General features: G+C 41.2%; 1 protein-coding gene across 2 annotated transcripts in view; it reads left to right on the forward strand.

Moving 5' to 3' along the window:
* LOC108230961 (zinc finger and BTB domain-containing protein 7C) overlaps positions 1-13,298 on the forward strand; it is a 22,093-nt gene extending 8,795 nt beyond the window's left edge. The window contains exons 1-4 of one of the 2 annotated variants that reach the window (XM_017407603.2): positions 3,791-4,263; positions 9,577-10,309; positions 10,407-11,071; positions 11,468-13,298. In XM_017407603.2, coding sequence (XP_017263092.1) covers positions 9,593-10,309; positions 10,407-11,071; positions 11,468-12,089 — 2,004 coding nt within the window. In that variant the 5' untranslated portion in view covers positions 3,791-4,263; positions 9,577-9,592 and the 3' untranslated portion in view covers positions 12,090-13,298. Of the gene's footprint in view, positions 1-3,790; positions 4,264-9,576; positions 10,310-10,406; positions 11,072-11,467 lie in introns of those variants that run through there. The other variant, XM_017407604.3, reaches the window with a different exon arrangement.
* Positions 13,299-26,391: the final 13,093 nt, after the last annotated feature.

Below are 26,391 nucleotides of genomic sequence, written 5' to 3' on the forward strand. Positions count from 1 at the left end.
AGAGTACTGGGAGCTGTGGGTATTTATGGGGACCAGAACAGGTGAAACAGATGACTGTGATTACTTGGGCATGATAATATGGGCGTGGCTTGAACTGTGGATGAATGGAAAGTTAAGTGGCTGTGGCAAGAGGCGTGGCAGGAACAGATGGAGCTGTGACATCTATGTGGTAACTGGAAGGCTGGAGTTAAAGATTCACGCAAACAATACGTTAACACGTATCATCTGTCACAGTGACAACTACCATTCCTGATATTAGCGCTCCCTGCTGTACAACCCATGGTAAAATCGTCTAAACAGCTCAGGCCAACTCAAGAAACCAAGGTGTGAAATCTGCAGAAATGTTGTTGACGATTCTTTTGGCTTCAAAAATCATTCATATCAGCTTTTCTCAGAAAGACTGAGAGTCAAATTTAGATTCCTTTCTGTTGGAAATGTGCTTTCTGTGTTTACGGCGCAGTACAGTAAGCCGGGCTGAGAACAGCTTCAAAGTCTTCATGACTTTATGTAATGCTGCTTCACACCCCATCCCTTCTCCAAAGTGCCAATCTGGTGCCGTGGTACGTGTATCTTGCTGGGAGCAGCAGGTGGCGGTAAACAGGTATGCTGAGAGGCCAGTCAGACAGACAGACAAAACAGATGACTCTTACTCAGCCCCTTCAATCCTCATGTCTTGTGACTGTGAGCACACAGGCTGGGCCAAAGACTCATTGTTTCTTTGTGCGGACGCAGTCCACCCTCGACAAGAACAAAAGGAGAGAGGCGGTACACAGAAATGCAAAACACCAAAACAATGAAGTTGCGAGTTTTAGCCTTCCGCATCGATAAAACCGCAAAGTGATCTCAATGTAAATCTGTCTTTTGGCCTCCGTAAAGCGTCGCATTAAAAGGGGCCGAGCAGCAGTGCCAATCAGCATATTTTTCACAGTGTGTCAGCACCCTTATATGACAGGTTTCTGTCAGCCGAGTCCAGTCATGACAGTTTGCAGTACAAAAGCCGTTGCAGAACAAAGCGGTCCTCACAGGTACCACTTAGTGTGTTGCTATGGTGGCTGCAACGTGTTTAGAACAGATAGCTGGCCTTATAGGACGGCAAACGCTGTTTTTCTGGCTGTCTGGCTGGGCTGCTAGCAGTTAGTGGCTGACCCTGTTTATATATACTAGATGCCAGTGTGAGCTGGCCTCAGCTCTCACCCCGTACAAAACAGTGTAAACCACCGTCGGCCGAGGCTGCGGTTTGCTTTGGTCCATGTTTTCCTCAGGGGGGAAGTGGGCATAGCAGTCTGATGTACTGTACACGCTGATGTCTGCTTATTTGGGGAGGTTTACAACAGAATCTGTCTGTTTTCGCAGCTTGATTGTCGGTTGTAATGTAGGGACGGTTAGAAATATTTTAGAGCACGAGTCAAACTCAAGGCTCATGGGCCAGATATGGCCCTTGATACAAATTTGTCCGGCCCGCGTGATAATATTTTGAATATCTTGGAACTGGCACACAAGAATGTGACAGACTGAAATGTTTTCACTACTCTTTTTGCTTAAAAAGCTAAGCAAACTTAGTCGAGAAAATAAAGTTGGAATATTTCAGGAATTGATTTTGTCATGAAAAGAGCAACTACGGTATTTTAAATGGGACCAATCACATTCTTGTTGCCTAAATGTTTAGTTTTGTTTTTCTGTATTCTTATATTTTAAAGCAGAATGTTAGTAAATGCAAGTATGTATTTTTTATTGATGGGTTTCTTTAGCTCAGTTAACGGACTGTGAACAAATGTATTCCTTGAAGGAATGAGTATCACGTGCCACCTTGCATGTCAAAGTTTTAAACGACAACCTCAGGTAGTTAGCCTTCAGAGTATCCCCTGAGGATGAGTCTCAGCTAACACCACACCAAAAAATCAGCTCAGTATTTGTTATTTGTAAAATTGACAAAGCTATAGCTATTTTTGCGTTCGCTAACATCAATTAGCTGTGGCAGACAGCTTTTCTGATTTATTTTCTGAGCGTTTCATCAAATTCAGTATGTACACTGGTTCATGGAAGCAAGTCATAAAAAAAGATAAAATATCTTTTTAAAATTCTTCTTTTTCTTTAACTAATAAATTATGTTCAAAATTGGATATATGTCTTGGGAATAGGTATAGTTCAAAATAAATAATTTGTCATATTCCATCTGAAAACAATTTATATGGTTTTTTTATTATTATTGATGGGGCTTGAATCTTTGAACCAAGATTTTAGCTTTGGCCCTGTGTGTAACTGAGTTTGACTAACTGTATAGAAAACTAATTTTTTTTATCATATTTTATTTTATTTTGTTTTATTAAAATTGAAAATCCATAAAAAAATCCTATTGGTCAATGTTATTTTGAAAGTTTTCTTTGTGCTTCAGGTGAAATGGTCAAATTAAAATGAAACAAAACATTACAAAGTGTGCAGTTCATTAATGTCATACAGGAAAGATCGGTGAGGGTTGCAGATTTTTGTGAATGTGCTGTGGCAACGTGAATTTCTTTTATATGTAGCACTATTGAAAGCAACAAGATTGACCAAAAGGCTGCAGGAGCTGGTTAAAAACAAATCATCAATAAAATAAATTCAGTAAAATCACACACAAAAACCAACAAGTACAAAAAAAAAATAGGCTACAAATGAACTAAAATGAGGAAACACCACAGCATAAAAGATCTGATGAAAGTCAAACTTAGAGTCAGTGTAAAAAAGTGAGTCTTTAAGAAGGATTTAAAGGACTGTAAAGACTTGGTGCAGTACGAATATCAAGAGGCAGGTTGTCTGGGGGCTTCCATGGCAAAAACCCCTCTGAACGTCACAACTTTTGGCTTGCTCTGTGAAACAAAACAAACCCTAACTTTTTCTCTCAAACCCTAAGATTTATGCTTCCGTCTGTCATAAACACACATCTGACTCCGTCTAATGGCTTCTTCTTCAACATTCACAAACAGACATCTTTGATCCTGCCATACAGGGTTTTCTCTTTCCTCCTGAAGTCTGTACGAAACGGCGTGCTCCGGCGCCTTTTCTTTGAAAAACCTTCTTCGTCTCGACAGGCTGAGGTGGTGGTGCGACCGGCAGCTGTTGCCCTGTTTCTTTGCTTTCTGACTCAAAACAGGAGCCTAACCTGTTCATCACGAGCTTCATAGTTTTTGAAACCTCGCTTTAAACGTCAGCTTATCAGGGAGGAAAATGTGTCTGCAGGGCTGCTTGTGGTGTCTTTCAGCATTTGTGGTTTAATTGAGGCTCGACTTTTTTAAAGTAATATTTCCTTTCAGATTTACACCGCTGACTGAATCAGCCAGTTCTCAGTGTAGGTTGCTGCATGTCAGAGCGGGCTGATTTATTGTGATGTTTTTCAGTAATTAGTCAGTTCTGTCTATTTATGGAGCCCAGAGTCCACCTGTTTCTGAACTCGCGGTGCCTAGGCGCAGCTTGTTAAATGTTAACACGTTATTTTTATAATAAAACTTTAAGTGTAGGCGATCATTGAAAACAAGTGTAAAAGCAACTTGTTCATAAGTCCACATCGCAGCTCGAGAGTAACCAATAGAACGGTTTCTAACTTTCTCTTTCCTTTTTTTTTAACCCTCCCTCAGTCTCCCTAAACAACCCCCTTCGAGTTGCTTTTTGCCCCAGTCCCTTTACACCAAAATTCACTCTGACACAACTAAAAATTCATTTTGTCTGACCTAAATCAGAGGGTGTCTGCGCCATGGGCTTATTACACACTGCGCTTAAACTTGTGTTGTGGAGGAGGATGGGGTATTATTATCTTCCAGCTACCCACCCTGCTATAAAAACTAGTGGTGCGACATCTCCACAGCGCAGTGCTGCTGCCCTCCCTCCCTTTCCTCTCACTCCCTCGCTCTCGTCCTACATGAGCCGCGCACAACCTGACTCGAAACTCCACACCATCCACTCCGCAGCGCAGACAGACCCAAGACTCGCACTCAGCTCTCCTCTGTTGCACCGCTTTTCTCCCCTCCGCTGGATATTCCTCCCTGGGTGCTTCTTTTTTTGTGCCTCCTTCTTTTTGAATTTTTGTGAATGGGCATCTGTGCCTAGAGCGAGGAGCTTGTGAATGGACTGACTGCGCGGCTGACTGACTGACTGACTGACAGACGGGGAAACAGAGCTGTGTTTCAATTAAACAGAGCGATGCTGAGAGGTCAAGTGAGGAGCAGCGGAGCCTCTTAGTAGTCTGGAAATACAAAGGCACGTGAGGGGAATCGTGAAGCTGAAGGAAAGGTAGGTGATGGCTGCTGAGAGCTGTGGAATGTCAGGGAACGTATCAAGACATGCGTAAGTTTATGTGTACGCAAGAGTCCTAGGTGTGTTTGTGTATGCGCCTATAATAATTTGTCAAAGTGTTCCAACACGTGCATGCTTGTGAACAAGCTTACACTTGTGCATAATGTTACAGTGAGCACCTGTGCCTGCCTTGCTGTTTATATGAGCCCTCTGCTTTCCACTACAAAGGTGCAAACAGGTCAATCAAATTACTGAACCACTCGTGGATCGTTCCCAGTGCAGCGTAAATATTATGCTCTAAAATTCAGAAATTGCCACGAGTATTTTTAGCATCTTGAAAAGTGCCAAAAATAGTAGTTCCAAAGGACTTAAGTGTGTGTTTTGTGCCATGGTGTAATTACACATTTCAGTTTCCATATTTATGTGACATTTTCTCTGGGAGATCCAAAAACAAACACTCAGGTGACTCGTGAAGTTAAGGAGGATGTTTGGGAGCGTGGACAAAATAAAAACATGTTATGGATTTGAGGCTAAGCTGCAAATTGTTGTTTACAAGCTGCACCTTATAGACCTCTTACGTCATGTCACAAAATGCAACGAGGAGATTAGAAATGTTTTCCGCTTGTTGTTTTCATTCATTCGCTGGGAGTCACGAAGTTCGTCATGGCAATCGTTCAGAAAAAAATTGTACACAACAAATATAAACGTACAGGTATTTAGACTCAACAGAGACACAAACTATCAGAATATTTATTGTAACATAGATCAGTCTCATAATGCCATGTTTGCTTATTGTCTGATTCTAACTCAGATTTATGACTTTTTCCTGCCAGCGTAGAATGGAGAAATAAAAATAAATCCATTTTTCTTAAGTTAATGTTAGGAAAATAAGGCAATTTTTAAAAATCCCCTCCCTAATGACTACAAGAAAAATATAATATAAAAAATATAGTAAACATAAAAAAAATGCAATAGCATTTCTTATTCAAAACACACATTTTTCAATCATTAATATACGGCATAAATTTAATTTTAGACCCCATTTCCATATTTTCATTCAAACCTACATTTAAAAAGGCAAAGTCATATATATAAATATATATATATGTGTGTGTGTAAATGAATCTTTTTTTAGTCATTGAGCGCCATTGTTTATTCGTCAATTGCAAATTTTTGTTTACTTTTTGGAGGTGATGGAGTTAATGGTGAGTTGCTTNNNCCCCCCCCCCCCACCCCCACCCCCCGGAGGCTTTAAGGAGCCGGCAAATTAAACTGACCCTGGATCAGATTCATCCTTTACTTCACAGTATTTCCTTTTAATCAAACGTCCTCTCATTTCATATCTAACCATTCAAATCGAGCATTATTTAAATGCATAATTTTGCTATAATAAACTATTACAGTGAATTTATTGGAGCATTTGTTGAAACAAAGTACTGGCTTTTTAAGTCGATTTATGTTGCTAATACTGATATATAAAATCCGACTTATTTTAATGTATAAATTAGTAGGCAATATGACTTATTACCTTGTTGTTTTGTAAGTGTGTTAATTAATCATTTGTTCCCCAAGATTCTCAACTTTTCCCAATAACCTGCAGTTAAAAACATCAATTTGTCCCTGACATTTCTTTAGTACAGTCTGACAGCCATTATACAGCTTCCTCCTCCCCTTCCTCCTGTAATTGACAGCACTTTAGATAAAAACGTAGAAAGTCTCCACACACACACACAAAAAAAGTTTTAAACGAGCGACACGGGAAACACGGAGCAGCAACAGGTGCTCGGTTTACGGCTGATAATGGACTGGCTCACTTAGCAGCTCCGCTGAATGTCCTCTCCTAATAAGGGGGAGAATTTCGAGTGTCAATGCGAAACAATTATTGGCTGTGCAATTGTCCGTCTGTGACAGTTGTTTAGCAGGGATTTGCTATGGGCAGTTGGTGACGGGTGGATTGTGGCTGACGGTGATTTAGCATGTGGGTCAGGTGTATTTGCTGGCCTGACAGGGACGGACTCGGCTCTGGCTGTTGTAGCTAACAGGCCAAATGAGCGTCTGCCTGTGACAGGGGCTGAGATGGACATTAGCTGCTGATTTGTGGCCTGAGCAGTCAGGGTGGGGGACGACTTAGCAATCCAAGTTTTGGGCGTAATGATGATGATGCAGCTGCAACAGGAGGGAGGGAGGAGGAGGAGAACGATTAGGAGAAGGAGGTGGTGGTCAGTGCCCGGAAAGGAGATGAAGTTCTCGGAGGAAGACAACACTGAATAGAGGTGGCACATAATTTGAGGTGGGAGTGTTGAGTTGAAAGTGTTAGTGACTAAGTGAGGCATGAGAGGAGACGTGGCTGTTGCAAGAGAGCCACACAAAAAAGCCTTTATCACAAGTTACTTTGAAAACCACACGGTAATGAGCTGAAATTACAACAAAGTAAAGGAGCTGATAGTTGTAACGAAATCAGACTTCTGTTATTTATTTGTTCTAAAAATTGCATCGCTTTATAATGATTGATGAAGACCTAAGGAGGTGTTTTTACTTTGTTGACAACTTTGCTTAAGGAAATAACAGCGTGTGAGTCATGTTGTTTAAAAAGGAATTATCAGAGCCCTTTCTCAAGGCGTCCCTGCCCTGGCTGCTCAGATGGGTGGGTGGGGTCCGTGCGTGAGTGTGTGTGTGTGTGCAAAGGGTTAAGACAGTTTGGCTGATGAAATGTCGCTCCAGGACCTTGTGGTGGGAAAGCTGTGCCCTCCTCCCCGCCCTGTCTATGTGGCACATCCTCCTTAGATCCTCTCCACACTGTAATTAGGGGCCGGCCACTGAGAGAGCCAGAGCCGGCTGTCGCAGGCAGGCAAACAGTGGGAACAGAGGGGGGAGTGGTGCTCCACGGGGCACCGGGCGAGCAAACAGCAACAGCAGCACGTGTCCCGTACAGTTCCAGGAGTGGGTGGGATGGAGGGATGGCGAACGGATGACGGCAGGTTGGCCGAGCCCTCCCAAGTCCGACTCTTTTTCTCTCCCTCTTATCCACTCGCTGTTGTTCCAAGCGCCACACTTTTGTTTGCCTTGGCTGGCTGTTACAGGGAGGGGCCCCTCGTGCTTGTGTTTGTGCAACCTGTTAGGGAACTTTTAAGGCCATCTGATCTGTCACTTGCTGTCTGACGTTGTACTTCTTGTACTTTTAAAGATGTCGCGTACATTTTGAAGATATCAGTCATTCCGGTTGCTGGAACGGTTTGATCTAGTTTTCACAATGAGGCACTGGTCCTCAGCCCTATAGGCTGTATCGCTGCCCCCCTCCCCTCCTCTCCAAGCAGACATTGTAATTATGTCCACACTGTATCAATGGCATGAACCCAGCTTTAGTTACCTAGCAACAAGATCGACAAGAATAAACTACATGTTAGATTGGTATCCAAGTTGCATACCTGGAGGTGAACTTAGGGATTTTCACTTTTTTTTTTTTTTTGTTTAAACTTCTGCATTGAGATTCTAAGCAGCACCAAGAAGAAAGTGAGACACTTGTTTGTGTCGATGTGGCTTCAGCGTTGGCCCCATTTAGAGCCAGTCAACAATACAGCTGTGGTGTTCAGGGCCGCTTCAAAGTATTTATCTACACATGCCTCCGGTGACCACCAAAGTGTGGATGGCTGAGTTTAGGCTCTATTCATAGGTTGTGAATGAGCGAGCGCGCTGCCAGAGGAAGTTTTATCACTTCAACTGTAAACAACAGAGCAGTGAATCAACAGGTAGGAACTCGGCTCGGGTGGCCGCGGAGCAGAAATGTTGGGAAAAACAACCCAGAGGGTTTTTGTGTCTGCATTGAGACAGCTTATATCAGGCCGGTGACTTACTAGAGCGTTACGTTCAAATGAGTGAAAACACTTATTGCCAGTAAGCATTTTGACAGGATACAGTATCTAGAGTACAATCTGACCTCTTTTGTTGTTTTTCTTCACTTCTCACCACATCCCAGTCGCACAGCTGTATTGTTCAGACGTAGGTATCAGCTCGCTCCATGCTCGTATCTGCGAGAGGCAGACAAGAGGGATGGACATTATCACAGAAATCTCCCATGCACTTATCGTCACAGAGCGCCAATTAGAAGGGGAAAATATATATGGTGGTTTATGCTTTTTATCAAGATGGCGGGCTTCCCTACCTCGCAGCAGCGCCACAAGATTTTGTAATGACACGTTTGAGAATAAACGTGATGTTTTCTCAAAATAAGACATGCTGTATTTACCACTTGTTGACTGTGCTGCACAGATGGCACACCAACAAGCTCAACTAGAGCGAATAAAGCTGGACTGTGGCTCAGTGCATTAATTTTATCAGCTTCGACCTGCTCTTATTCCTTATTTAAGACCGATTTTGTGCAAAGAATGGGTGTTAGTCACTGTAAATGACTGTTTCAGACCCTATTCCATTATTTTATTCACTCTCTCTTTTTTTTGTTTTTGTAAAAGGCCTTCAATCTTTCGTAAAGAACTTCCTGTTCCTCGCCTGAAAAACGTTTGCTGCAAATGTTACATCACCTAACTAAAAGTTGGGTTTATGAGGCAGCCACTTGAGATTCAAGAAGCCAACTAACGGTGGAGGTTTAAGAGCATTGTTTTTCCACCACCTTCTGTCAGAGTGACAGGAAATGTGATCAGTCATTAAATGCCAGCAGGAAATCGAACGGAGCATATTTAAATTAATTTATCACTACGCAGTTAAGGCCTGTCACGTTATGATTGCGTCGAAGTTTCAGAGTGAAGCATTCGTTTTTAAAAAGACTAAATAAATTCCTTAAAACCACACACATAAAGAGCAATTTAACACAATTTTTGCAAATTCTAAAAGATAATCTTGGGATTTCTGCATATAGATTAAAATTATATATATGCGTGTGTGTTTTATTAACAATTTTTTCAATTGTGGCTTTGTTTTGCCTTATTTTATAGCACAAATAAAGAAAAAAGGCTCTTCACTTGGATTGTGTCAGGCATATCTTACTTTTCCACCACTATAACTTTCAGGATTATAAAATTTACATCTCTAGAAATTTTTTTTTTTAAATTCTATGTAGCTGTAGGCACAATATATTTAATTGAGACATACAATAAAAACTCCTGAAGTTACTTTAAACATGTTTCAAATTTTCCAGTCATGCTAGAGTGAGTCTTTAAAATGCAAATCTTTAACAAAAAGTTCAAAAATTAAAAACTAATTGTATCAGAATCTATGTTTTTTCAGAACAAGATGGACCTTTGTTTGTTGAAGTGTTACTAAGTTTGATTTTTGTCTTTTTTCCTCCATGAACCACAGAGTCAGAGGGAGGACAATGGTTCATCACAGAGAGGAAGACCTTATCGGGATCCCTTTCCCAAACCACAGCAGCGATGTCCTCTGCAGCCTCAATGAGCAGCGCCGTGACGGGCTGCTCTGCGACGTCATCCTCATCGTGCAGGACCAGGAGTACCGCACCCACCGCTCCGTTCTGGCCGCCTGCAGTCAGTACTTCAAGAAGCTCTTCACGGTGGCCACCACCGACAGTGGGGACCCACATCACGCCGCCGCCGCCGTGTATGAAATCGACTTCGTGGCCCCGGAGTCTCTGACCGCCATCCTGGAGTTCGCCTACACCTCCACCCTGACGGTGACGGCGTCCAACGTCAAAGAGATCCTGAACGCAGCACAGATGCTGGAAATTCCCTGCATCATCAACGTCTGCCTGGAGATCATGGACAGTGGTGGTGGAGGCGGCGGCGGAGGAGGGAGAGAGGAGGAAGGGGAGGAGGATGAAGAGGAGGAGGAGGAAGATGAGGAGGAGGAAGAGGAGGATGAGGAAGAGGAGGACGCGGGGTCAAGGAAGGACGAGCAGGACGAGGAGGACAACGTCAGCGAGAGGTCACTGCAGTCGTTGGAGAGCAGGGGAGAGCAGACTCCTCTGGGAACGGAGGGTTCGTCGCCTCCGAGCACCTCCACGTTCCAACGACAGTTTGAGGCTCGCACAGAGCCGTCCCAGGCCCAGTCTCCTGACTCCATCAGAGCCAAACAGGTATGATTCGTTCATGTCTACTTACATTTGTCTCTAAGTTCATTATTTCTCAGGAAACAGGGCTTTAAGTGACTGATGATGGTTCTTTGTGTTGAAGGAGAGCATGGAGAGTCGGGCTCTGAAGGATTTCTCCATCGAGTCTCTGCTCCAGGAGGGGCTGTACCCCCGCATGTCAACACTGGACCGGAGGGCCAACTTCTCCCCTCTCATCCCAAGCTTCTACCCTTCCATGTGGGCAGCCGAGTTCCCGGCCTTCCCTCAGCAGCTCCTGACCCCCACACATCCACATGCAGCAGCCTCACAACAAGCCAGGCTCCCGCACACCTTCCCCTCTTCTGCGCCTCTTGATCCCTCGAGACCCCTCAATCTCGCTGTGAAAAGAGAGATCATAAAGGAGGAAATGAAAGAGGAAGTCCAGCCCGGTCTCATCCAAGGTGACTTCCTGAAAGACTTTGTCAGTTCAGGCTTGGGAAGCGCCATGAGTGCTGGATCAGCAGGTTCAGAGGATCACTCTCTGGCTCCGATTAAGGATGAAACGGACATCCGGTCGTACCTGAACTTCCTGAGCTCGGCTTCCCACCTGGGTGCGCTGTTCCCCCCCTGGCAGCTGGAGGAGGAGAGGAAGATGAAGCCTAAAGCTTCGCAGCAGTGTCCCATCTGCAACAAAGTCATCCAAGGAGCCGGGAAGCTGCCGCGACACATGAGGACACACACGGGAGAGAAACCTTACATGTGCACGATCTGTGAAGTGCGGTTTACGAGGTATGTGAGCAACAAAAACCACACAAAGATGGCGCTAAGATCATCTTCTGCGCATTTTGCCTACAAGGCACTGGGTTATATTAAGCTGCAGGGTTGACGGAAAAGTACCCCACATGTTTTGTTCCTTTTTAAATGAGGTTAATCTGTTTTCACTTCATCTAAATATCAAAGAGTTCAAAATGGAAAGCCCCCTCCTCTGTCCTAACTACATCCACCTACCTTCCACTTGTGCTGTAGAGCAGAGGTTTAATGACAATGCAGAAAAAAACTGTTTACAGGGTTTTTAGCTCACTCATTTGTCAAACCAAAGATTTAAAATGTGTGAAGGAGTGCAGCTGTGAGATTTGTGCAACCCATCATCTGTTTTTTTAACTGTTTTTTTCTATCTGTTCTCAGACAAGACAAACTTAAGATCCACATGAGGAAGCACACGGGGGAGCGCCCCTACATCTGCCTCCACTGCAACTCCAAGTTTGTCCACAACTACGACCTGAAGAACCACCTGCGGATCCACACGGGCGTCCGTCCGTACCAGTGCGAGCACTGCTACAAGAGCTTCACGCGCTCCGACCACCTACATCGACACATCAAACGGCAGAGCTGCCGCATCTCCCGCCCCCGGCGAGGACGAAAGCCGGCCGCCTGGCGCTCCGCACCTGCCAGCAGCTTCCTGTGCCCCCCTGCGGTCGCAGCCAGCCGCTTGGAGGAGAAGGGCTTAAGGCCTGCATACCACGGGGTCAAGGGTCACGGACTCTCGGAGCTGCTCGGCCTCGGCAGCAAGAGCCTGGGATTTAAGAGCGTGAACGGTCTGGGCAGGGAGAGCAGGGAGGATCGGCAGGCAGAGGGGAACCACGTCTCAGAGGAGGAGAAGGCCGGAGCGGGGAGGCAGAGGGGAGTGTTTGCCTTCGCCCTAGCTGGAGAAGAAGTGCTCGCCCACTCCCCATTTTATGCCGCAACCTCTGACCCTTGGACCATGAGACTGGAGCGAGCTCCACCCATCCCTGAGTCGGCCAAATAAACTGTAGAAAAAAAGACGAGACAAGAAGATCTCCTTTTTATCTGTTCCAGGAAGTTAAAGCACCTTCTGTAAAAGTGACATTGATGAACCTTTAAAAGCCTGCTGATGTGTCTGTGGGAAGGCAGATGATTTTAAACACAATCAAGTTAAAAAAAAAGAATGTTTACAGACTTAAAAAAAAAACATTTCAGAGGAACAGTTTGACAATCGCTATGATATAAAAAAAAAACCAATGGGACAGAGCTTTATAATTTCAGCTGTATTATTTTTGTCTATGAGGCTGTATAATGAGTTGTTTTCACAAAACACATTAGAAACCCTCTGAAACAATGTGGCTCTTAAAAAAAACAATATGCAAGAGAAAAAAAGAGAGCAGGAGTTTTTAAAGTGGTCTAAAATTTTAAATTTACACTTTTTTTCCTAACTAAAAAGAGGTGCAGCAGACAATTAAATTAAAACAAAAAAAAGAAAAGGGATATTTTTCAGAACTGCGTTCAGGTGTTCAAGAAACTGATGTTGTCCACTATTTGTCGATTGTTTTTTTTTGTTTTTTTAAATGCCAAAAATAAAAAGCACTTGAAGTCTGAACTAAATATTTTTCATTTTATGGTATTATAACTTCCACTGCCTTGTTCTTATTGGAGCTCCTCATCTGCACTATTGTACATAAAACATTTGGCCGTGTTGATGTTAATCACAGTGACATGGCCGAGGATGTAAGATATTAAATATAAAATTATTATTATATATATATATATATATATATTGCTCTTTGAACTTCGAGAAATCCACCCAAAGATGAGAACTTTGATATTTCACAGACTTGAATACAACTTTCTTTTAATATTTCAAAGCTCGTATCTTCAGAAGATGTATATTTCTGACTAATCAAAGGCCGCTTTAGCTACAAAGTATGCTTGTGGGTTTTTATCATTATTATTATTATTATTAATGTTGTTACTGTTTGTTCAGTTTTGTTTGGTTTTCTGGTGCAACAAATCAGCTGGGTTTCAGCCTCATTTTTGTTTGTTTGTTTGTTTGATTTTCCCCACACACAACGTTCACGTCTAATTTGTGCAAAGATAAGTGCTACAACTGTCTGAATTGTTACGGGAAAGTATTTTCTTGCTATTTATGTGTATTTAAATGGACGAGCCTTGGCTATATTTTGCAAATCTGTTTTATAAAGACACTAAATGTTGAACTTTACTGTTGTCTCGGTGTTTTATTTTTCTAAAACAACAAAAACTGGGAATGTCTGTGCGCGCAGGATCGATTTGGAAAGTTCAGGAAGCCTCGGTGAGGGATAGATGTGATTCTGAGAACAGACACGGCAAATTGAAAACCTTAATTACAGCAAAATTCATTTGCTTTTCTAACTTTTGCAATCTACTGTTTGTCATTTAACACAGCTGCTACTAAACTGTTTATAATTCCCATAAATAAGCCCAAGCTCCTCAGGTGAAAGCTGTATTGTTTCATGCAACTAATAATATGTACAATATTGGAAGATCTGGAGCAACCTGTTGGGACTCAGAGTATGTGTTAGGAATGTCTCTCAGCTACTACCACACCATATTTTAGCTCAATATCTATAAAACTGACAGAGTTACAGCCATTTTGCTGTTCTCTAAGGTTGATTAGCTGTGGCAGCCATCTTGAATTGGGTTTGTTTCAGTTGTAGATGCACATCCAGTGATTAGCTTTCATTAAAATGCGTCCAGTGGTTCTTTAGATATTTTGCTAACAGACAGACAAACTAACCCGCACACAAGCATTTGCATTACCGCTCAGTGATAATAAGAATGCATTATTGAAGCAAGAGCTGCAGAGTTTATCGCTTCAGATAACTTCTGAAGGACGCCGAGCCAAAACTTTTGACAACATTGTTCAGTTTTGGAAGAAGGAAGACGTGTTGAATATTCAGCAACATCCTCAGGTAAACATCTTAAAACAAAACATCTTTTTTCTGAGGGTGGTGGGGGGGTTGTTTTCACCTGGACTGTTTGCCTCAGAAAATGTTCAAACCATGACGCTCTAATTGGTTATTTACCCAGAGTTCTTCTGTTTCTTTGCACTGACCTCTAGTGGAAAATAAGAACAACTGATTTAATTTCTCATATTGGAGTCAAACCTCAGAATCTGATCATGGACATAGAAAGAGCAGGAAAAAATTTGTATTTTATCATCATTGTTGGTGTGTACCATATATACTTTTGGCTCGTCAAAATGTACAAATTCCAATCAGCTTCTGAAATAACAGAAATAATAATAGTTATAAAGTGCACCACCAGGGGACGCTGAAGTTTTAAAATTCAGACCTTCAGAGGGACAAACTCTGGTAGCAGAAAGGAGTAATTTAATTGTTAATTTGTTGTAATTTCAGAGGCAATTAGAGCCAATTTGGAAGGAAAACCATATGAAAGAAAAATCAATTTACAGAGAAGGTGTTGTGTTCTTTTTCTTATCAAAGTTAAACTTAACTTTACAGCAGCTATTTACAAACTCGGTTCATCTTCATATATTTATAGGAACTGCTTAAGTGAATAATTGTTTTGATAAAAACTCAACCTGAAAATAAAATAACTTCAGCAGCAGATTTTTGTAAAGTCTGTGACGTAGCTTTAAAGATGACTTAAGAAGGCAAAAAAAAGTTTCAGTCAAAAAACAAACAAAATAAGTTATTTGGGATTCAGCTGCTAAAAAGTTATCTTCCTTCTAAGGTTCCGGGTCAAAATATGTTCATAACCTAATCTTCTTAAACAATAAATACGAAATAATTTAGATATTAAGTGACTTAAATATGGTTTAGCCCTTATTTGAAAGAGCCTATCCTTTGATTTATATATATATTTTTTAAAAAAGCAGCAGGAAAATGAGAGGAAAAAAGAAGATCATTGCATAAAATGGTACTTAAATGTGGTGTCAGCAGTCCTGACCTTACTGGACGCAGTAACAAACACCTGGATGTCCTCTCTAATTTATATATATATATATATATATATATATATATATATATATATATATATATATATATATATATATTCATTTAAATTCATTTAAATATAAGTTACCAAAGAGTGAGCAGACATAAACAAAGCAGATATAAACCAAACTACATTGCTGTTTTTTTCCATAAACTTCACTGATGCTTCTTATACAGAAAAAACAAAAAGTTTAGGAAATGGGAAACAAATATAGCTTTATTCTTTTCAGTCATCCTGGTTTTAGGGGTTTCATTTCTGCAAGTTTGCTACAACAAAAGAGCTAATCCTTCACATTTCTGAAGTAAAAAAAAGCTGACGTTTTGTTTCATCAGCTTGTCTGCTGTCGTTCACTCTTGCTGTAGTTTTCAGAATTCATGGTCTGATAATCTATTATTCTTTTCCAGATGTCGTTTGTAAAATTGTTTTTGGTCTTAAACGGTCTTTATAAGGTCTGTGTCTGCAGGTCTGCCCGTTAAGAGAAGAGAGTAACCAGAGCGTGGCTTTGAGATAGACACAGGCAGGAAAAAGTACAAGCACTTGACAAAATGTAAAAAGTCCATGTATGTTCGTATGTTCTCGACTTCCTGAAGCCCTGCCCTCCTGAGGTGTGATTTCCTGACCCGGTAACCCGCAGTCCCACTGGGTTCCTCTTTCTGCCTTTTATTTAGTCACCACCCTGATGGTCATCTGAGGCTTGTGGTAGAATACGCCGCGTGTGTGTGTGTGTGTGTGTGTGTGTGTGTGTGTGTGCGGGTGTGAAACTACACGCACAGCTTTCTAATGGGACATCCTCTGAGGAAACGATACGACAATGCAGCCCAGAGTGAGAACACAGGGAGCAGTCTGATGTTCTCTGTGGGCTTTCTGAGGGCCCGCTGCGGAAACACCTTCGCAACAAAAGAACCTTGAAAAAGCAGCATTTTTTTTTTTTTTTTTTGTTCTCTCGAATACAAGGAACAATACACTGGCGTACAACGTGACATCCTTGTCAGTGTCTGAAAAACCGGCTGAACTCTCTAAATGCCGTTGTGATGGGAGACTGGTGCAGGATTATTGTCGACAAAAAAGGTCGTTTGCACCGAACTGTCGGGATCTGCTGCGATTTCAAAATGAGACAAAATATGAAATATGACCACCTGTTATAGAGCAGGTGGTTTTGTTGCTTAAACGCCTCATGGACCTCCTTTATCACAAGCATGTGAATGTCAGAGAGGCAAAATTTAACACACACACACACAGAAAGGTATATTATCTGACTGAATAACAGTGTGATCAGATTAAAACTGGACCTGCTTCCTTCTTCTACTTAGTGCCTTGACCCGACTTCTGTTGTGAACTTTATCTACATAGGAAGAGCTAAATTAAACTGTCTTTTTTCTTTCTTCTTTGATACTGTGAAGTGTGACAGAAGAAAATGTAACAATGATAAAAACCCGTTAAAACCTCAGAATCAAGCTGACGAATATGTGCTGATCCTCGTGAACGTGTATTTACTTGTTTGTGTTTTTAGACATGTAGGTCACTCTGTGGTCTTCAGTTCCAGTTCTGTCAGTGTGGGAAAAGCAAAATTGCAGCGTGCTTTGACAGTGGCAGCTATATAAGAATCCATTTCTTGTTTTGTTCGTACATGCAGCTAAAAAAGACAGAGCAGATCGGTGAATTCAGTTGTTTTAGAAATGTCCTGTATTTGCAAACTTCTACATTCATCATTTGAAAGCCCTGCTGTGGCCCCCAGGTTTAGGTTTTTTTGACACGCTGGAGCAGAAACCTGCTTTCTTGCAAACTAGGCACCTCCGTTAGCTGCAGACAGCTCATCGGCCGTCCCTGCTGGCTGCAGACTCGAGACGTCCGTCCACAGCCATCGAGCCGAACTAAAATGTATCCTGAGAGGGTTCGGGTCAGGAAGGCGCTCCGAGGGAAGCGATTACAGTAAGGCACGGAGACAAAAGCAACTTCCCAAGATCTCGAGTGGTCTGTTCGGGTTGGGAGTGACTCTCTGGGTTTTAGTCAGTAGGCGTGACTGAATCGGAGCCACTTTTGTGTTTGTCTACATCGATGAGCTGTGGCAGCCATCTTGAACTAAATTGTCTCTAAAACATAAGTCAGCTGTAGATGTACATCCAGCTATTTCTTTCTGAGCATTTCATTAAAATCTGTCCACTGGTTCATGAGATAAAACAAACAAACACTCACACAGGACATTACATGATCTCCCACTTTTTATAGAGGCGGGCTATAATTAACTCTCAGAGACTCCTTCAGTGGACACCTTCATTGTGGGATATTTTTCTCTTTCAGGGAACTAAGGCTAATTTTACAACCTGGGGCCTTCACAAAAACGTCACAACTCTTTCCCCCCATCATTATTAACCACAAAAAACCAACAGCAGCTGAAGAGGGAACTAATGAGGTTTTAGTTTTTGTTCCACACATAAAAAAAAAACTATCTAACTTCTGAGGTTTCTGTTATTCACTTAAAAAGGTACACTGATGGTTTTTGTAGCTCTCCGTTTGACTACGGGTTAGTTAAAATATGGGGAAGTTACTGTTCTAAGCTCATGTAGCACCTGAACTTTGCATCAGCTACTTGACGAAACCAAACCGCTTGGCACTTTCCGTGTTTAAAAGGCGCCGTAAAAGAGCCCCAGTATGAACACGGCGACGGCTAGATTTTCCTCAGCGTGACCCATCGGTCAAATTTTGTTGCTCTTCGCTGCCCCGCAGCCGGATCAATGTCTGCCTGAAAGTCTGAAGACATGCATGACACGTATGTACTGGCATCCATGGCTGCACACCCAGCACCTGAACACTCCTCAGCTTTTCAGGGGTTAATGCAAGGCTGCGTCTGCATTTAATCAGACGAGCTATAATGGCTTTCTGTACATTTACTATGCATCTTAGGATACTTACAGCTTCCTGACGAGCAGCTGTATTGATTCTATCAACAGGAAGCTGCATTTTTTAAAACAAATCTGTAAGAACATTGCTGATATTATGTTAAGACAAGTTGGCTTTATTTGGAGTCTTGAGTGACAAATAACCACAAAGCTAAATGTTACTTAAATATCAATCAGTAATTCTAACACCGACTGTCTGGTAGATGCAACTGGAGATGCAGAGCACTGACCCGACAGCACATTTATTGTCAATAATCTCATTATAACAAACTAATCTCATCTGTCTTCTGCAGAAAAACAACATGCAGATGCTACCTGACACTCTCAGTGAAACGTTTTGGACATAAATGATTTTAAATATGCTCTTAGGGTTTGAAGCACTTGGGTTATAGGAAATTAATAATAATAATAATACAAATCTAGACAGTTGTGATGATGGAAATATAGATTCTGAGAGGCTTCTTGGTATTTCCTCAGCTGCAGGGTTGGAGCCTTGATGCTGGTTTGAGTTGCGCTCTTTAAAGCTTTAGCCGAATCAAGCGAACCGTTCAAACATTTGAATTCAAGTGTCGGTCGAGTTGAACTATCAGCATAGCCGCCAAAGTTATTTTGAACTACACTGACTCATCTTGTGGTTGCACTGCAGTAAAGACACCTCCAGAGAGTAAAAGGCTTTCTTTAGTGGCACTGTCGTCGGGACTGGAAGTGTTTTTACGTGAAAATGTGACGTGCAAACGATAAGCTGCAAAGATTTGAAAGACGTCAGGCCGCTTTTCTTGACAAGAAGTTCAAATGAAATCAGCAAACTCTATAAATGTCACACTAACAGTAAAAGCTCTACATGAATGATTTACTTGTGATTTGAACAATGGTTTCACATTAATGACAATGTAGCAGCCATCCATCCACCTTTAGGTTCACTCCTGGACATTTCTACAACATGCTTCGGGCTCTGTCAAGCTAATGGATCTAAAAGAGAGACGCTTTATTCTACTTGTGATGAATGGATTCCTGCTGCACATTAACCGTCTGGAAGGCCAGCACACTCAACAAAAAAAGCAGGAAGCAGCGTCGCTCTCCACCTAATGCAGCTGAAACGCAATGCCCTCACTGCCAGCTTATCAGCTTGCCAAAATAACGTATGAACACAGGCTAAAGACGGGCCGAAGGAAGTTTAACAACGTTGCAAAGTAAAAGAGCTTTTGCTCTGACGCAAACAACAATACTTGTAAACTGAACTCATTTGCATCACAGCCTGCATTCCGAGAAAGCGACCACTTTCCTTTCCTGTGAGCTTTTATGAAATAAAAATATGTGTGTCTGATTCAAAGCTGGTCTGAAATACTTCCCCAAAACACAAGCAGTGGTGTCTCTCTGTAGAGTCTGGTGCATGCCATGGTAAGTTCTATACTGGATGAAAAAGCCTTTAACTTCTGCATTAAGATTGTATTTTTACCTCTTATCGTGATAACACTTGATCTGTGTCGACAAATGTTGTTGCTTCTGACTCTGAAAACTTATCGTTACGCAAGTAATGTGCAAAGAAGTTCCTTAAAATGGTAAAAATCATCATAATCCAAATCCAAATACAATATGTGGTTGATTGGAGTTATCGAAATGAGCCCAAAGTGAAATGTTCGTTTATCAGCTTCAGAGACAATTTGGTTGCGCCAGAGTTCCTCCGTTTCCGACTTTATGGAGACCGTTGTCCTCTTCGGTGCAGCAGATTTTTTTTTTTTTTGTAGCCTTCCACAGATCTGTGCATGTCTTTGAGCTCTGCAGGTGTTTTTTTTTTTTAACATGATGGCCTAGATTTTACTCTGAAACGCAGTATCAGCTTGAGAGGCGTGTGCCTTTCCAAATCGTGTTCAATCAGATTGATTTACCACAGGAAGGCTCCAGTTAACGTGCATAAGCGACTCTGCAGAGATTTAAAAAAAAAGAATTAATATATCATTCAGGATTGGATTTCTTTTTTTTTCTGCATTGAGGTCTCAGGTTACGAAGCTGGGATGGTGTAAAATGCAAAACCTTGACACATTTATTTCAAATGTGTCAAGGTTTCACAGCTTTTTCTGTGCAATGACCAAAAACCACTTTTGAGCTTGAATCGACACAGATAATCTGAAGAGCAAGCGCAAAACAGTTGCCATGTTTGGCAGTGTTTGGTTTATTTATTTACTTCACTTTTTGGGCAATCAAACATTTTTATTAAAAGAAAATTAAGGAGCTACAAGTAAAATGTTCCTAGCTCTTAAAATCTTGGAGAAACTTAAATGAAACCTCTTCATCTTTAAGTTTTAGCCCATTTGAACACAAGCAACTTATATTACACTGTATCATAATTTACTCAACAAAAAATGGAGAAGCAATGTTTGAGGAAGTTGCTGCAACTAACTGAATGCATTGATTACTTGATCATAAACAAGTTAAAAAAAAACTACAAAAAATGAAAGGAAGGCCTGCATTTCAATCACTGCTTTTCATGCAAGACTAAAATCCTTCAATTTTAAAGAAAGATGTTACCTTTGCATTTTTGGATTATTATTCAGAAGTGGAGGACATTCAGTCAGGTTGCCCAGAAACAACTCAGAAATTTCTTCCTGAGATTAAACTTTGTGAAACTCAGAGAAACTGCAAAATGAACCGCAGAGCTGCTGTTCATCTCAGACGGAGCAGTTTGCATCATAAATCTTAAAGACATGAAAATACTGAACAAGTTTGACTAGTCAGGAAGGGCTGCCATGCAAGAGAAAACCTCCCAAAGAAAAAAAAGAGAGAGAGAGAAGGGCAATATTTAATCTGATTTAAAACAAATATGAGATCATCTGCCTGACAGCTGAAGCATGGCCCACATTGGGTCATGCTCGTGGACGATTCTTGTAAGCGCATCAACAAACCTGCAACTACAATAAACAAACAATAAAAAAATTTAAAAAAAAAAACAATGTGGTGCAACAAGCCACTCATCGTGCAGAATTCAAACCAATTGAAATGCCGTGTCAAAGCTGTAAGACAGGCCGGAGCGGCAGGAAGCCACCATAAACAGGAACAGAGAAAAAAGTGGTGGACCAAATTTCCTCCTCGACGATGTGAGTCTGATAAGGTCACACAGAAGGAGAGCACAGAAACTTTGAAGCTACGGCTCATGACACAAGAATAAAGTTCAACCGAATGAGACTTGTTCTGACTTTTAAACTAAACGTTGCAACTTTTTAGTCAAACACAACGTAAGAAAGCGATGTCCTCCGGCAACACAAGTTGTTGCACTTCAGCTCCAAGAACTAATTAAAGTTCATAAGGTTGACAACTAAATGATCTATGAACCTAAACACAATAGATCTTTTATATACTTCATAAGTAGGTTTTGATGAATCACGTTTAACTGTTCTATTTATTTCTGGAAGAATTTAAGTGCTCATTACTTTTGTTGAAATTACTGTGACAAATTCTAATTACAACAACCAAGATTTATACATAAAATAAACTTCATTCATTAAGCATTTACAAAGGTTTTCAGCATTTCTTTTCCTCTCAGCTGCAACAGTTTGTATAAGTTCTACAACGGGAGCCTTGTACAATTATGGCAATTTGATAATGATGCTCATTAAGGCTTAAACTAATATTTAAGCAGTGCGGCATCCAGATCATATCGCATGAAGCTGTACTTCTGATACTTTCCCTTACGTATTTCCATGGAGGTGGGCAAAATATTATGAGTCCTAGCAGATGTGCAGCCAGAGACTTTGGCTCGGAAACGTGCAATTATTACAGCAGATTTCAAACTGCTGCAGAAATATTGTGGCTTTAAACTTTTTTTTTTCCATGTTCGATGTCAAGGAATCTCAGTCTGCTGAATTTATACTCATAAGATAATCTCCAGCCGTTTCACACTGGTCCTTCTGAGGGGCGAGCCTAGTATTACTGACGTCAGGGGCATTGGCAGAACCTCGAATAGCAGCTTGATGAATCTTGCAGCAGGAAACAAAAAGGACAAACTAAAAGCATTCCGCTCAAAGCTTAAAGAACTAAAAGGTAAAGGCACTAAACATCCCAGCATTCAAAGGAAACTGCAGACCTGTTTCGGTTTGTGTGGCCCTCTAAAGCTGGCAAATCTTAGACTAAACTGAACCACAGCTGAAATTAGAGTCCGGGCAGAAACATCTCTGAGGCTTTGTTCTCTTGAGCTGCATGCAGGCAGGAGCCCAGCGTGCCCCAAAATACTGCCACCACAAAACCACAGCAGGCCAGGAGGGGGCGGCCCGCCTCGGATTCGGAGCCCAGGCTCGCAGGGTGTGTTTTCGCCTTAAAAAAAAAAAAAAAACGGCAAGGGGGAAATTAAAGGCAGCACTTCCATGTAATTGCACGTGGATGTGCTCACTGCCCATAGAGCTGACCCCAGTTTCTGTGCTCTAATGAAAGCTTCTGAGAGGCAAAAAAAAAAAAATCACCTTTAATACTGTAGCACTTTGATTGTTATTCTATCAGGCTCGGTTAACGTTTAACCATTAGTTCTCTGCATTAAAAGAGACAGCAGTATGTTAGCAGTCACATAATGAATTATGAATGCCTGCAAAATACTTTCTACAAATACATATTTCAGGTGCACTTAGCTATTAAGTTGCTTCACAATTAATAATGCATATAAGTTGATATGCGTTTTTACCATGAGTCCAGAGCTGGTGGTTAAATGCGCTGTAGTTACTGTATATCTTCTCACTGCAAGTTGACTGGGTACAAATCAATATTCATTAAAAGAAGGAGAGATTTTGTCTGTTTTCCCTTCAGCTGCATGAAAGTGAGATTTCACACCCTTTGAGTCGGACTTCTATGGAAAGGCTCTGAACAATGAATATTTTATCGGTTGCAGATAGTTCTGAAGGACCTCAGTTTGGAGAAGTAGTTTCATTCTGACCAGGCAGATGAGCTGATGACTAGTCCCGAGTGAGAGCAAGAAGCACATTGCATCGCTGCTGTCTGAACAGCTCCTGTCTCAACGATTTTATTTCATTTTGTTCATGTGAACACTGCTTTTACATGCAGCTAGCTGTAGCACTTAGCCTGGGGGCAAGTCTTTTTACAAACTCAGCCTTTTGTTTATTATTTATTTTATTTATTTAATTTTGTATTCTATTTGTTCTAGCTCTTTGAGAGAAGTCAGAAGTGGCAAAAATCCGTATTGGCGGGCCAGAGCTGTAGAAGAAATTAGAAATCAGTGTCGGAATCAGGGCATCTCTTGCTTGAACCGCATATATTTTTCAAGACTGGAGATATATTTAGATGGCAGTGGTCTGCAAAACTGTAGCTGAATGCTCAAAGGGTTGGAAGAAAACAGAGATAGTGCAATTATGCCAAAACAGATTTCAGAGACCAACATTTTTGAAGGAGCTGAAGAGATCCTAATGCATTTTTTATGGGGAAATATTTTATAATTAAAGTGAAATAATTCAAAAAGCTTAAAGGTTATAAAACACTAAAAGTCATAACACACCATTCCCAGATGAGAAAAATGGTTTCATATATAAATGTTCAAAATATCACAAAGTATGCAGAGTTAGCTTGATTGCAAAATAAATATACAGGAAAAAAATATATATAACTATAAACAGGAAATCAATAGTGTGTATTCTGAATCTGCATTCCAACAAATATTACACACACACACACACACACACATAAACTTTACATGCCTAAAATATCAATTTTATTTGAATATTTTAGGTAGAAAACATTATGTGATATACTTTTAAAGTAAAAAAAAACTTAGCATTAACGCTGAACTTTTGTCCATGTTCAACAAAGTAAAAGGGCTTCGCTAACATAATTGATGTGAACATTTAGCAGTGTATCTGTAAGGGCCGTCACATAAAAACCTTTAAAAGTACGGGGCCAGAAGTGGCTCAGCTGTGGAAACTTTCTGTACCTTGTGGTTTTAGCATCTGTAAGGCACAGTTAACTCTGTGGCACGAAGGTTATTCTGTACAGCATGTGCAAATGAGGGGTTCCAGTTTATAGGCTATATTTAAATAATACAGCAGTGTACGGTAATGGTGCATTGAGGATTTCTTACAGCATCTGATGCTAAAAAAAAAAACGGGGCCTTAATTCCTGTTCTGATGACAAAAGATGAGAGAAGCAGAAAAGTGACAAAAGCGTTTACGTGAGGGTGGTCCGGCAGAAGTGAAAACCCTTCCACCCATGCTCTTCTCTAGAAGTCTATGAATAAACATGGACTCATTCTGACCACATATTATGGGTTGGTACTTGCAGATGGTTTCTTTTTTGGCTCAAAGTTTATGTAAATGCAGATGCAGGCCCCACATCACTGCAGCTTTGCTGAAAAAGCCAAGGATTTTCCGACCATGCTCCCATCCTGTTCATCCAGCCGCCTTTACGTGGACCCTCTCCATGATTGGTCCCAGATTTGCTCAGTGTCCAAAGAAACCATTTGGCCTTTTTCACAGAAACCATCCCACTGGAAATGACCAAGAATTGTGACTGTAACAATGACAATGGAGCCACGCCAGACCGCAACTGTTGCTTCAACCCCACAAAACATTCCTCTGGGTTAATAACCACAGACACTGGCAGGACTCCACTGTTTAATGGTTCGGTCTGTGAAACAGTACAGTCTGGGCTTTGTTTGGGGAAAATTGCACGCTGATAAATGTGCGGCATCGTTAAAAGGAAAGGGAATGAGATTCTGTGAATTTTAGCCGTACTTTTTCTGAACTCCGGCTCTGGCTTCAGTTTAGAAAATGACTGTTTCGGGTCGACTTACGTCTTAAAGTCTTAAAACCTCGGCAGATTTTTAGATTCCACTTCGTCACATCTGCTTTAAAGAGTCATCTGCTCGCTGCCAGCCCTGCCCATCCTTCCTGGATATGAGGTCACAGCAGAAGGATCCCAACAAAGGATGGACTTGCTCAATTTAAACCAACTCTAAGGAAAAACCTGACAAATCTCTCTTTCAGATTTTTTTATTATAAGTCAACAATAACTGCAGCGAGGAAGCCACAAATAATGGAGATGAGAAGTTTAACTTGAACTGATTTACTGTATAAAACAGCCTGGCAAAAATAAAATAAAAATGGAAGAATCGTGTTTGGATAAAAACAAAAAGTAACACAAAACTATTTTATTTAACAGCATTACCTTCAAGCTTCCTCTTTAAAATAGCCCTTGTAATCAAAAACATTTTTTTAAATATATTTTTTTATTCTTTTATGACTTATAATTGTTCTGAGTCAAGGTTTCATCAACCAGCTTCCAGCTATTTAATTTAACAGTTGTAGAATAAAGTCTTTTCATTATTATTTTTCTATTATTTTCATCACAAATGTTAAGTTTAATAGAGATTCAGGCTGTTTTGTCATTCACTGGTTATCCATCTACAACTGATTAACTCTTGGACCCAAATCAAGATGGCTGCCACAACCAGCTGACCTCAAAAACACAAAAAACAGCTACAACTCAGCCAGTTTGACAGATATTAAGTTCAAATTTGATGTGGCAGTAAACTGAGCATTGTCCGCAGTACATACTTCAAGGTTGGAGTTAAGCCTGTTTGCCTGTTAGCAAAATAATTCATGACCCGAACCACTGGGCGGATTCTTCAGAAAGTAACTATTGGCGGTAGACCTGATTAACTTTTAGAGATAAACCAGTTCAAGATGGCCACAACAGCTAGGCGACCTTGACCTACACAAAAGGGGATTTTCGAAGTGAATTATATGGCTACTGAGCTAAAATTTTGTGTAGCAGTGGCTGAGAGTCCATCGCGATATGTGCTCCTTTTTGTTGAGATTCACTTTTATATTTCCACCTTCTCCTCACTGGTCCACCGTATTCGTTTACCTACGCAGACCAAGACAAGCCTAATGTGTGTCAATCACCTAATTCAAGCTTCCACGTGGATTTCATCAGATTCAATGCTTTGTTTACATTGAGTGCATACCTGCATTTCAGAACTGCATACCACTGTATCTGGACTACTACTGGGGTAAACCTCTTAAAACTGCACCATTTAGTGCAGTTCAGGATAACCTCTTTATTGTTTTTTCTTTATGGTTTGCAGTGAATACCTTTTATTTGGCTCGGACTAGCTGTTTGCATGTCGGTCTTGTCGGATTAAAACTCACTTGAAAAGATTTGAAGTCTCCAAACTCGTTCTTTGCAGGTTTGAAAACAAAGGTTTCAAGTTAAGCTCGTATTGTTTTTTTTTTATGTTCAGTGTTTAAGACAGAGAGACACTGTGTCAGCAGAGAAGGCCTCAATGAATTACAGTTGTTTTTGTCCAATGTACGTCCCTCCTGGTGGTTCTGATGTGGCTGAAGTAAACCCTCAGTGTCTGAGCTGATGGAGGGAGGGAGGGAGGGGGAGTGACTTCCACTGCACCGCCAACAGACTTTCAGACAT

Source organism: Kryptolebias marmoratus, linkage group LG14 (assembly GCF_001649575.2).
Source record: "Kryptolebias marmoratus isolate JLee-2015 linkage group LG14, ASM164957v2, whole genome shotgun sequence".
NCBI classification, from domain to species: domain Eukaryota; kingdom Metazoa; phylum Chordata; class Actinopteri; order Cyprinodontiformes; family Rivulidae; genus Kryptolebias; species Kryptolebias marmoratus.